The 12,257-nt window shown below is 38.8% G+C and overlaps 1 protein-coding gene across 1 annotated transcript; it reads left to right on the top strand.

Moving 5' to 3' along the window:
• Positions 1 to 645: 645 nt before the first annotated feature.
• On the top strand, positions 646 to 11,976 carry LOC102266213 (carbonic anhydrase 1). The gene is made up of 7 exons (XM_005904588.3): positions 646 to 855; positions 1,339 to 1,536; positions 3,000 to 3,118; positions 5,839 to 5,934; positions 6,655 to 6,717; positions 9,449 to 9,604; positions 10,447 to 11,976. The coding sequence occupies exons 1-7, from the start codon at positions 819 to 821 to the stop codon at positions 10,561 to 10,563; spliced, it is 786 nt and encodes a 261-aa protein (XP_005904650.2). The 5' UTR covers positions 646 to 818; the 3' UTR covers positions 10,564 to 11,976.
• The last annotated feature ends 281 nt before the right edge of the window (positions 11,977 to 12,257 follow it).

Below are 12,257 nucleotides of genomic sequence, written 5' to 3'. Positions count from 1 at the left end.
GAGTGCACACAGCTCACAGCTGGCAGCCTGTGAGGCAACAGAAGGGCGGGGAGTGGGCTACAGTCCAGGGGGTTGCAAAGAGTCGGACACGACCGTGCTCACACATAAAACAAATCTCCATTTGTGAATTCCAATACTGCTCAAAACGAGGAACTTGACTCTCATCTTGTATGTCTTTGAAATGTACTGTCATCAATAATATATTGAGTTGGCCTAAAAGTTTGCGTTTTTCCCTAAGATTTTACAATATACTACAAACGGCAAACCCAATGTATTACAAATGATGAGTGGTTCTCTTATCTGATTTTAAATTAACATCATGATATTGGTTCTGATCTGCCTGTAAATATGCAAATTATTCTCCTGACTCAATTCCTGTTGCTAGTATTGCTTAAGTGTCCAGCAAGGGTAAAAGCTGGGAATCTCAAATGCACAGTCCTTTTTAACTGGAAATTCAAAGCATCATGTGTGATAACTCAGCCATATCTTCTACTAACATGAGAATGACAGGGCTTGGTTTTGCAGAAGCTAAGATTTTGATATTTCTCTTCAACAATATAAGAGAATAAAGCAATTGGAATTGACCTTACCTTTGTGAGCTTTTTTAAACAATACCTTTTTTTTAACATGCATATACTTCCTGATAGGTAAAGATGATGAAATAGTGGGCTGAGTGACTAACACACATGCACAAAGGCAGAGACTTTCTATAAAAACCCTGTGAACTGCGGTTTCAGTTGTCTATCGCACACTCAGTTACAGTCAGTTATTCCAGGTATTGTCTTTGTTTTCAGGAGAAGAAAACTAAGTAGAAGATCATGGCAAGTCCTGACTGGGGATATGATGGTGAAAACGGTAAGCATTCTTCTGCTCATGTAGATCAAATAACGGCTTCTTCCCTTTTCCAGGAAAAGAGATATTGAGCACTTAAAATAACGGTAAAGTCATAGATTAATGGTTTGAAGTGCCTTTGACTTACACCAGCTTTGCATACATTCTCAACAGTTGTCCTTAGGGCCCATGATGTCTACAAAATGTATTCTGCCTCTTTTCTCCTCTCTGCCTCTCAGCCTCTCTCCCTCCCTATGTATAGAGGTTTATTGCTAACAGCAAAATAGGTACAGTCTGATCCCATAGACTATGAGACTTCTGTTGACAAAGATACTATTTGCCAGTGTAGCATAGAAAAGGGGCATTCTCACACCTGGGATTTCCATTAAGCTAACCGGAATACCATTTGAGATACCTGAATAAATCTTAATCTAGTAAAACTATATTCCTAAAACTTGGACTCAAGCATTAGATCAGTTTTGATTGTAATCATGTTCGTCCTGGTAGGTCCTGAACACTGGGGCAAGCTGTACCCCATCGCAAATGGAAATAACCAATCTCCTATCGACATCAAAACCAGTGAAACCAAGCGTGATCCCTCTCTGAAACCCCTCAGTGTCTCCTACAATCCAGCCACAGCCAAAGAAATCGTCAACGTGGGACATTCCTTTCATGTAAACTTTGAGGACAGTGATAATAGATCAGGTGAGCCAAAAGGTCCTTCTAATTTTTGTCTTTGACTTTACTGGGGAAATGTAAACAGCAGGGCTTTCAGAAACACGAACACCCATATGCAGTGGGTGCACACGGGTAGCATTGATGCCATCTACTGGGGTATCTTGAAGTTTTAAAATATTTCCAAGTGTTAAAGGTGATTCTGGGGACTCCCAGCTCGGTCTTTTTTCAGCGTTCTTCTCAGTGACTCTGTTCCATCTCTTCTGGTTTCCAATATCTTTATGCTAACTTTACACCCTCTGAATAAACAGTACTTTTTCGCAAAATTCTGGAATCATCATGAATATAAAAACTGAAAAGGCAAATATTTTCTAATTGAGATGAGGTTGGACGAGTGCATTAGGGAAGAAATACAGATGAAGAGTATATTTATTTTTTGTGGCCAGGAAAATGGCTCCATAACAATGAATTGCTTCAGTTCAGTTGAGTTCAGTCACTCAGTCGTGTCCGACTCTTTGCAACCCCATGAATCATAGCATGCCAGGCCTCCCTGTCCATCACCAGCTCGTGAAGTGCTTGGGTACCAGTACCAAAAAAAAAAAAAAAAACTGGTCTTGGGTGTATCTTGCATGGAATCATTCTGTGCATAAGTATTTTTGTCTAGCTTCCCCTCTCCCTATTAGATCATAGTAACTGAATTATCTTCATCTCCCAGAATCTAGCATACTTCCTCGCTCACAGGAAAAATCTCAAAACTGTTTACTGAATAATTTACTAAATGACAATTTCATAAATCAGCTCTACTGTCAAAAGGCAAAGTTAGTCATAGCACTTTCCTTCAAGGTTCTGAGCCTAAGTTTTAGACATCTTGGGGCTACGTCCTTTGTTAATATTGGATTAGGTCTGGTACTACATGTGTTTTATTACTCGTATGGTTGGACAGACTCTCTACAGCAAAATGATCCTTCAGTGTTAGAATTTTAAAAGTGACTCTACCATCCTGCTGGAACTTTCTTTTGGTCCCTGGCTAGGGATTCTCAGTAAAGCTGTCAGAATACCCTCTTGTATCTTGATCAGTTACAAGATACATGCAGAGTGATTTGTTACTAAAAATAAATTGCTAGATATCTTAATGCATACTGTCCATTACTGTCTGTTGAAAGAATGAATGAATTTATAAACTAAAGCAGAATCAAGGAAAGAGCTCTAATCCTAGAATTCACTCATCTTCTAATATGTTTTCCTGAAAACAGGAAAAGATAAAATTATAGCCCATGTGCTGAGAACCATGTAACTCACGCACCATCTGAAGGTGCTCTGCACATCTGAAGCCCATCATTGTGGACACGGGGAAAAACCAACAAGACGGAAACTTTAGACTACTGGTTATTTTCATTTCTACTCGCCCCAATTTAATGTTAATTTGTATTAAATGCAAAGACAAGCTGGAGCTCATGACTGTAACACTAATAGCAGTTTCCTTTTTCTTCTAGTGCTGAAAGGGGGTCCTCTATCTGAAAGCTACAGGCTGCGGCAGTTCCATTTTCACTGGGGCATCACAGATGACTGTGGCTCTGAGCACTTAGTGGATGGAGCCAAATTTTCTGCAGAGGTAATGTAGCGTAGTAAGTGAGGGGGAGCCATACAGAGCTCTCCCAGAAGTAGCACCCTTATAACATGTGGATGTGTGTTAGTCGCTCAGCCATGTCCAACGCTTTGTGACCCCATGGACTGTAGCCCGCCAGGCTCCTCTGTCCATGGGATTCTCCAGGCAAGACTACTGGAGTGGGTAGCCTATCCCTTCTCTAAGGGATCTTCCCCACCCAGGGATCAAACCAGGGTCTCTTGCATTGCAGGCGGATTCTTTACCTATCTGAACCACCAGGGAAACCCCCCTTATCACTTAAGACACAATTTCAACGGCTCCAAAGGAATGAACATTTGGGGCCTGTAAAGAATTCCTAGGCTCATTTAAACTTAAACAGTAACACACTGCATTTGGCAATAGGGAAATTTTTCACGTGAGGGAGGCAGGTGAATTTGCAGTCAAACTCCTGGGCCTCAGAATCCGCTTTCATTTCAGAATGTCTCAGAAACTGCTGCCTGACATCAGACTAACCTCAAGGGGAGTTGCTGCTGTCCTTTTAAAGCTCTGAGCCCCAGGGGAACACACCATCATTCTCTTCTCATTTAAAGGTTCGAGTGTGCACACACCCACAGCAGAGGTGTAACCAGCCCAAGACACTCCATAAGATTCGACTAAGAGGGCCAGTTTAACCTCAGGAGTCATCACAACGAGTAGCATACTCTAGACGAGGGTTTGGGGCTCCCTGGCAGCAGGCCACTACCCTCTGGCCTCTTGACTTGCCTCCACATGGAAGTCTGTGATTCAGTTCAAGACATTCTGCCTGTATATCCACAGTAAAATCAAGAAAATGTGCATCAAACTCTCAACAGAGGGTATGGAGACTGAAAACAAAAAACTTTTGTTCTTTGTATGCATGACTATTCAATAAGTTTGTACCAGCACAGACTGGTTGGCTTTTTTGTTTTACTCTTGTAGAATGAATCTGTAATACACATAGTTTTGCAACAATCTTTTTTTTTTTTTTTTTTCATTTACCAATGATCATGATCATTTTTCCAAGTCAGTAGGAATTCCTAAAGTCTGTACGGTATTTCCATGTATGCATATGTTAGAATTTATTAACTAACTCCTACATAGGAACAATTGCAATGCCTTTCGCATTTCATTCTGCTGTTGTTTTTTGTTCTTTACCAAAAAAATGGGTAATAAATACATTTGTACAAATATCTTACACACTGGTGAAGGCAATTGTGTAGGGCATTTTTGTAAGAGGGATTGTTAGGTACAGAGTGTGTAGTATTCATTTTGATACAAGACTTGGGAATAGTATACAACTAAAACTTACTTTATGTTACACTAGAAAGCCAGGCTAGGAACTTTCAATGGTGCAGAAATCTATTACATGTTTTATTTTTTCCTATTTATTTTTCATAAAATTGAAAGTGGACTGAAATCAAATGGGCTGAAAGTCTAAATTAGTAATAGTATTACGTCTGGGGGAGGATATTTGGCTGTATCTAAGAAATCCGGCAGTTGGTGATGGACAGGGAGGCCTGGCCGTGGGGTTCATGGGGTCGCAAATAGTCGGACACGACTGAGCGACTGGACTGAACTGAACTGAAGAAATCTGAATCAATGAATCTCCTATCTAATTTGAGAAAAGTGAAGTTAATCCAGGCTGGAGGCGACAGGCACTAATCACTAAGTTCGACATACGAGAGGGTAGGGAGGGTGGGAGGGAGACCAAGAGAGGGGAGTGGTGGGGAGAAAGACAGAGCCGAGACAGAGAGGAGACGTGTGGGTGGCGGGGAGGGACTGCTTTGGTTTAGAGTCATCCAAGCGACCCGGTGATCACTTGACATTAGGTGGACAGAAAAAGACTTTTTCAGGAGTAGCATTTGAGTTCAGCCATAATTCAAGTCAAAATTCTCCCATTTTGACTTGACTTCCCAGAGGAAAGTCAGCAGTTATGCAAAGCCTTAAAGCTGTGGACTAAATGCAAGGGTCACATCCATGCGCTGCAGAAGCATGGATGCCAATCAGTGGAGAAGAGTAAGAATGAATAACTGCAGTTTTCAATTGAGCAGTTAGATGGAAGGTGATGCCTTTTCTTAAAGCGGGAAATTGAAATGGATCTGGAAAAGAGAAAGTCAAGAGTGCTAGTTTAGCTGTGTTAAGTTTGAGATGCATATCAGGCATCCATGTGGAGGTATCAAGAAAGCATCATGAAGACATGCACATGCACTTGGATATACAGGTCTAGAGTTTCACAGAGAAGGTAGGCAGGGGATGTTGGTTTGAAAGGTGTCTGGATACGATCAGGAGAACCTGCCCTTGGCCACCACTCCAGACATCTCAGGAGCCCCTTCTCACAAAGTTACCGGGTACCTCAAGTTAGAAAATTATTTCAGTTTTTGTCTCCAAACTAGTTAGCTAGAAATACTTGATCTTCTCACACCAAACAGAGAGGTGTTTGGTTTTTTTGTTTTGATATTGTGGAAAAAAGAAGTTCTACTTACTGGTTCCAGGATTTGCAACGTGCCCACTCTGTTCAACTCTATTTTCTTAAGAAAACCCTTCTTAAAAGTGCAAACATAGCCCTTCCCATGCCCTGGATAAAGGGTCACACAAGTTTTGTTTACCCAAGCCAAGATGTATCTGTATATATCAACATGTTAAGGTCTAACCTGCTTTTTCCCTTCACCGTGGTGTGAACAACTGGTCCATCACGCTGTGTTTTTTAGCTTCATTTAGTTCACTGGAATTCTGCCAAGTACCCCAGCTTCGCTGATGCCGCCTCGCAGGCTGATGGTTTGGCGTTGATTGGCGTTTTGGTGAAGGTGAGTCGTAGAGCCTCTCGGAGCTCTGCTAAATTTATTCCTTACCAATCAGACCGCAAACTAGGGTGAAATAGAGCAGAGGGACATTTGCATCTCTCTTCTTTGAAGTGTGCCCGTCTACTAGTGACTGCACAGGTGAGCAAGCAGGTCTCCGGTATATGTTTGTTCCGCTGGACTTTCCCCTCTTGAAGAGAGAAATACATTTCAGGCAGAGATGAAATGGGAGGCTGTTGATGGTGGCACTAATTTTTTTATTTTTCAGCTCATCTTCCACTTTTCTTCTAAACTTTCTACGTCACGGAGTCAGGAGTTTATCAATTTAATTTTCATCTGAAAAAAATATGAAGAGGACTTTTGTCTCATAAAGAAAGTTGAACTGATATTTAATATGGAAGATTCAAATCTTCTGTAGGGGAGTCCCTGAAAAGTCCTATAGGGAAATTACTATTAAATTCAGGATATTTGGGTGACTAACTTTTGGAATTATAGTAATTCTAGTGAATCTTTATTGAACACTTGTAACATATTATTCATTTTACTGATTAGAATTAATAGAACAGACCAAAGAGGTTTGCTTTTGTATTTTAGTTGTGCTAAATTCCTGTATTTTGACTTGCATATCTTTTCTTCAGTTACTGGTTTTAATTTTTTAAAAAGTAACTAAATAGGATTTTACTTGGTAACCATTTTTATCTCACACTTTATTTTTTTAATCTCCAGGTGGGTCAGGCCAACCCAAACCTTCAGAAAGTACTTGATGCCTTAAAAGCAGTTAAAAATAAGGTAAATAGACTCATTAAGTTAGTTTAAATCAGAGAACAAGAATCTACAGAACCTCAGAAATCATTTAATTGCATATTTGATGTGAGGAGTAGGAAGACCTGAGCAAAACCATCAATCGGAAAATCAAGGTGCTGCTTACACGTCCCTCGTTTCTGAGGTCTCTGAGCAGTGATTTATTTGGGTTTCATTTTTCATAGTTACTGCTTATCTATTTCAGCAAGATGAAGCCTGTAGAAGAATAGTTTTCATAGCTTTTTCATACATCATAACTATGATGCCCACTGTCAGCTGAGAAAAAGATGGGTTGTTCTGATATATTTAACCTTAGCTTCACCATTTTGACAATAAAGAGTTAAATCATTGTCAGAGATTTGCCATTGTCATTTACAGTTTGTAGAACTATCATACCTTTATATAAAATAAATCTAGTTCATGTTGAGTCCAAAAAAATTACACTTTTTAAAGTGAGAAAGTTTACAGGTAAATAAGCACTCAATTCAAGAATGTAAAAGATGATAAATGAAAAGAAAGTAGAAGGAAATGATTAATTAACATGAAGTAAAACATTAATAAAATAAGAAAGAAAATGAATAAATACAGGTAAAATTTTTTCAATAAAGTGAAAAACTAACTCTTTGGGGAAAAAACAACCAAAAAAGGGCACTTTTGGCACGTTTGATGATGGGGGGAAATAGAAATACAACAAATTATTACAAATAAGGAAATGGGTCATAACTCAAGATGCATTAGAAGGTTTTAAAAGAGAAAAGTTTGTACAGTGGACCCTAGAGCAACATGGGTTTGAACGGCACAGGTCCAGTAACCTGTGGATTATTTTTTTGATAAATGCTTGCTCCAGCACCACACAATGGTCCCCTAAATGAACCTGCTGATGCACAGCCACGATTATGAGGGACGACCATAAACTTAAGTGCGGATTTCTAACTGCTCAAGAGGTCAGCACCCCAACCCCTACATTGCTCAAGGGTCAGCAGTACCACACTACATGAGCAAATTCGAAAATTTAGATCACATAGAGGAATGTCTAGGAAAACGTAGAGAAACTGACTCAAAATATGTTGAAAGTCTAAATAGACCAATAATATAAAAAGAAGTAAAAAGAATAGTTTAAAAAAAATGTACCTAATAAAAGAAACCCTAGGCCCAGACCACTTTATGGGGAAACGTCACACAACTTTTAATAAACAATCATGCTACTTTGAACTAAACTGCCTAGATTAGGGGACCAAAAAAACCTAATTCAAGGAATTAATTTAATTTAATGAAACCTAATACACAAACTGGGTAAGAACACCACAAAAAGGATATCATAGGCCAATCTTACTTAGCAGTGTAGCTAAAAGGAATATTAAAATAGATTACAGAAAATCGTATTCAACAGTATGTTAAAAGAGCCATGCTTTCAAACTAGTAGAATTTACCAAAAGCATGCAAAGATGATTCAGTATTAAACTACCTCTCAATATAATTCATTACGTTAGCAAATTTCACTTGTTAGATGCTTGAAAAATGTTTGATTAAAATTCAATATCCATTCCTGAAGAGTAAAAGAGAGAAAGAAAAATATTCCTCTAAAATTTAAACTGAACTTAAGAAAGAATATCAACTAGAAATTTGAAACAAGCATCAAACTTCATAGTGAAATATTTGAAGCATTTTCATTTCAATCAAGAATAAGACCAGGGTGTCAATTGTGACCACCACAAATGAACATTCCAATTATTGTCCATTCAATGTAGTTAAATAAGGAAAGAAATGAGTACATATTAGGATAAATATTAGAAAAACAGAGACAAAGCTATCATCAAGTGTGCTGCTAAGTCACTTCAGTCGTGTCCGACTTTGTGCGACCCCACAGACAGCAGCCCACCAGGCTCCGCCATCCCTGGGATTCTCCAGGCAAGAACACTGGAGTGGGTTGCCATTTCCTTCTCCAATGCATGAAAGTGAAAAGTGAAAGTGAAGTCCCTCAGTCGTGTCCGACTCTTAGCGACCCCATGGACTGCAGCCTACCAGGCTTCTCCATCCATGGGATTTTCCAGGCAAGAGTACTGGAGTGGGGTGCCATTGCCTTAAGTGTAGAGGATATGATCATTGACATCCACCTGGAAAACTATAAAATCAACATAATTAATACACAAGTTCTAATCAAGTTGACTACATAAAATATTAACATATGAATATCAATTTATTTGTATATACCAATATGACCAATCAGTAGAGAAATAAGAATAAAGAATATAGATGATAAACAAATGTTTAACCTCTGCTTATACTTAGCCAAATGAAGGAGGAAGAAGATCAGTCACAATTCTATTGTAGTGTATTTTCAGTCATCTGTTACTTTTTCTGTTTGTATCTACCAACATGTTGTTGTTTAGTCACTAAGTGGTATCCAATTCTTTGTGACCCCATGGACTGTAGCTCACCAGGCTCCTCCATCCATGGGATTCTTCAGCAAAAATACTGGAGTGGGTGCCATGTCCCTCTCCAGGGGATCTTCCCCACCCAGGGATCAAACCTGTGTCTCCTGCATTAATGGGCAGCTGAGCCACCACAAACATACCAGTCATGCAATACTATATAGTAGAAAAACTGATTAAATTCTTTGCTAAGACCTATCTACCAAATAATATGTATGTCATATATACAATGATGTAAATATTTTACATCAGGGCATAATGATATATTGCTTATCTTTTTCTTTCAGAACAAGAAAGCTCCATTCACAAATTTCGACCCCTCTGTCCTCCTGCCTCCATCCCTGGATTACTGGGCCTACTCTGGTTCACTGACTCACCCTCCTCTTCACGAGAGTGTCACCTGGATCATCTTTAAAGAGACCATCAGTGCGAGCTCGGAACAGGTAGAGTGTCAGAGGGGCATGTACGGGAATTGGAAGTGCAAAGCAGGAATATCAGTTCAATTCATACTGAGAGAAATTATTACTGCCATTCGATTTTAGAGAGTTCCCTTTGCCTTTCAACTGAAAAAGATTTATTAGTGACATCAGATCTATTTAATAGTCAAAAAGTAGAGTGTATTTGTAAGCACTTTTTTTTCTTTATGTAGAGATTCAGAATTCCTGCTCTTCTTTTCACCTTAATAAGGAAAAATCCAACTTCTTCGGGGAGCTGTGACTCTCCAGTGGCATACCTTGATCGCTGACATTGGTTTTCCATTCTTTTTTAAAGCTTAAGCTCTTCAATATTCAGTAAAATATCTCATTAATCACTGTTTATAATTTTGATAAAAACTGCCATTGATTGAGCAGCTCTTTTCATCAGGTGCCTTACGTACATTCTGTCAGTCAAGTCTCACAGCAAACCTGCAGTGTGACCTGTTAGTATTAAGCTACATGCCAAACACCATTCTAAGACCCTTATCTGTGTTGAGCCATTTAGCCTTCACCAAAACACAATGAAATAGTACCGTATAGAAACTGAGGCGCCAAGCAGGGAAGTCTCTTATCCAAGTGTGAGAAAGCTGGAATGCTAATCCAGTCAGTCATCAATAATTTAAGCCAAATGCTTGGTGCAAAGACATGTGGAAGTACTGTTGGCTTCCTCCCTTTCCATCAGTGAAACCATTGCAGTCTTCAACCTGATTTTCTAAATAACATTGCATCAATCATATTAGGAAAAAAAAAAGTGTTCTGTGTGACATCAATAGCTTTTGCTTCTCTAAACATGTTATCCTTCCCCCAAGCTGGCGCAGTTCCGCTGTCTGCTAGCAAATGCTGAAGGCGATGGAGAACTCTGCATCAAGCAGAACCACCGACCACCCCAGCCTCTGAAGGGCAGGACAGTGAAAGCTTCATTCTGATGGGCCCAGGAGGAAGCTCATCTTCCCTCAAGAAGCACAGCTCTGCTTCTGACATAATCCTACAAAACAAGCTTTAAAAACACGTTTATTTCAATACTAGCAAGACAGCCTGCTTGCAAATGCAAAATCTTTTTCTTCTTTCTGTTGAACTCAAATAGTAATCTGGAAGTTCACTAAACTTGAGCTTAAATTCAAATCTATTGCATTGACTTCCTTATCTTGCAATTAAGGCATACTTGATTTCTTAATGACTTTTATCCCTTCCCATTTTATTCTGTTTAATTGGACCAAAAATCATTTTATCCCTTTCTTCTTGTCTATTATGTACTATACTTTTAAATGGCATTAGGTTTCTACTCTATTTACATTCGAGAATCTTATGCTTTCATTTGCAACATTATTCTGATGCAATATCAGGTCTATTACTCAAATATAATGACCTAAGAGCAGCTTGAGATGAAATGTTAAGAATTCATTTGCTTACTCTTGAAGACAAATATGCAGCTACGATGACAACTGGATTTTATATTATGATGAAATAAATGGCCCAACATTGCTACCGTTTGCGTGCTCTATTATGAAAACCATGTATCTCATATAAGAACTGACACTTCTGGTTATTCCTCCACCTGTTAGCAAGGCCAGTGGGGCTGTTCCATCATTATAACTAGTTAGCCTACATGAAGAATCTGTACATCAAATTTGGAAGAAAAATCACCTGTGACTTATTTTTAAAAATAATGAAGGAATCACTTGACTTAGAATCATATAGAAACATCACATAATCTTTTAGTCTGGTGTGTACTTAACCTGAAGTCAGTTCTTTCTGAAGCCATATCTACACTCAGAATTCTACAAATCTTGTGTTCAGCGTTGAGTTTTGTGATTTACTTATTTCTCTTCTTTAAGAAATCATAATGGTGATCAAAACCCACATCCATTCCCATGTTCCAGTCTTGTCTAATGTCACAGAATCAGTCAAAACTTCTCATGTAATCATGGTTAAAAAGACAGACAAACCAGATTCTTTATTGCTCTGAGGGCAATAAAGATCCTAGGAGACATCTTTGTACCTCAAAATCCTAGGAGACATCTTTGGAAATTTTTATTTGGAGCCCAGAATTTAAGTGAATCTTTATTAAAAATGGCAGGGCCAAGGAGCACTTCATTTACCTCAGCCCCCATAAGCATTCTAAAGAATTGAATACTTTCTTTGCAAACCTACTCTGACTGTGTGTTTTAATATATATTTGCCAGATATTGAGAAGGCCTGAAACAGGCTTGATAAAATTTTCAGCTTAAGTTATCAAAGGTCAACATGAGGGCCAAAGAAAGAAGAGTATGATTTTAAGAAATACCTTTGCAAAAGAGGCTCAGGACCTATAATGTTTGAAAGTATTTTCTGAAAATAAATCGAACAATTTAAAAATAAATCTCATGGCAAGGATAAGAAAAGGACCTGACTTGATGATCCATATTTTTTTAAGAAAGTTAAAAATGGATTCCAGGATTTAAATAAGTCTGTAAGTCTTAGTATGGAAAGGGCAAAGAAGTGACAGAAGATATATGATGGTCATCAAACCTTATCCCTTAGCTAAATGCCAGTTGGAAAGCGTGGTTCCCGGTTACTTGCTTCTGCCAGAATTTCACATGTTTGGCAGAGCTCGCGAGGTGCATTATGGGAGCTGTCCACG

This window comes from Bos mutus, chromosome 14 (genome assembly GCF_027580195.1).
Source record: "Bos mutus isolate GX-2022 chromosome 14, NWIPB_WYAK_1.1, whole genome shotgun sequence".
Taxonomy (NCBI): Eukaryota; Metazoa; Chordata; class Mammalia; order Artiodactyla; family Bovidae; genus Bos; species Bos mutus.
The sequence above is the reverse complement of the archived record's forward strand: the minus strand, read 5'-3'. Positions and strand labels throughout refer to the sequence as shown.

Coding starts and splice junctions, on each gene's coding strand:
- LOC102266213 (XM_005904588.3), top strand. CDS start 819: ATGGCAAGTCCTGACTGGGGATATGATGGTGAAAACG. Junction 1,537..2,999: donor GGACAGTGATAATAGATCAG/GTGAGCCAAAAG, acceptor TTTTTCTTCTAG/TGCTGAAAGGGGGTCCTCTA. Junction 6,718..9,448: donor TAAAAGCAGTTAAAAATAAG/GTAAATAGACTC, acceptor TTTTTCTTTCAG/AACAAGAAAGCTCCATTCAC.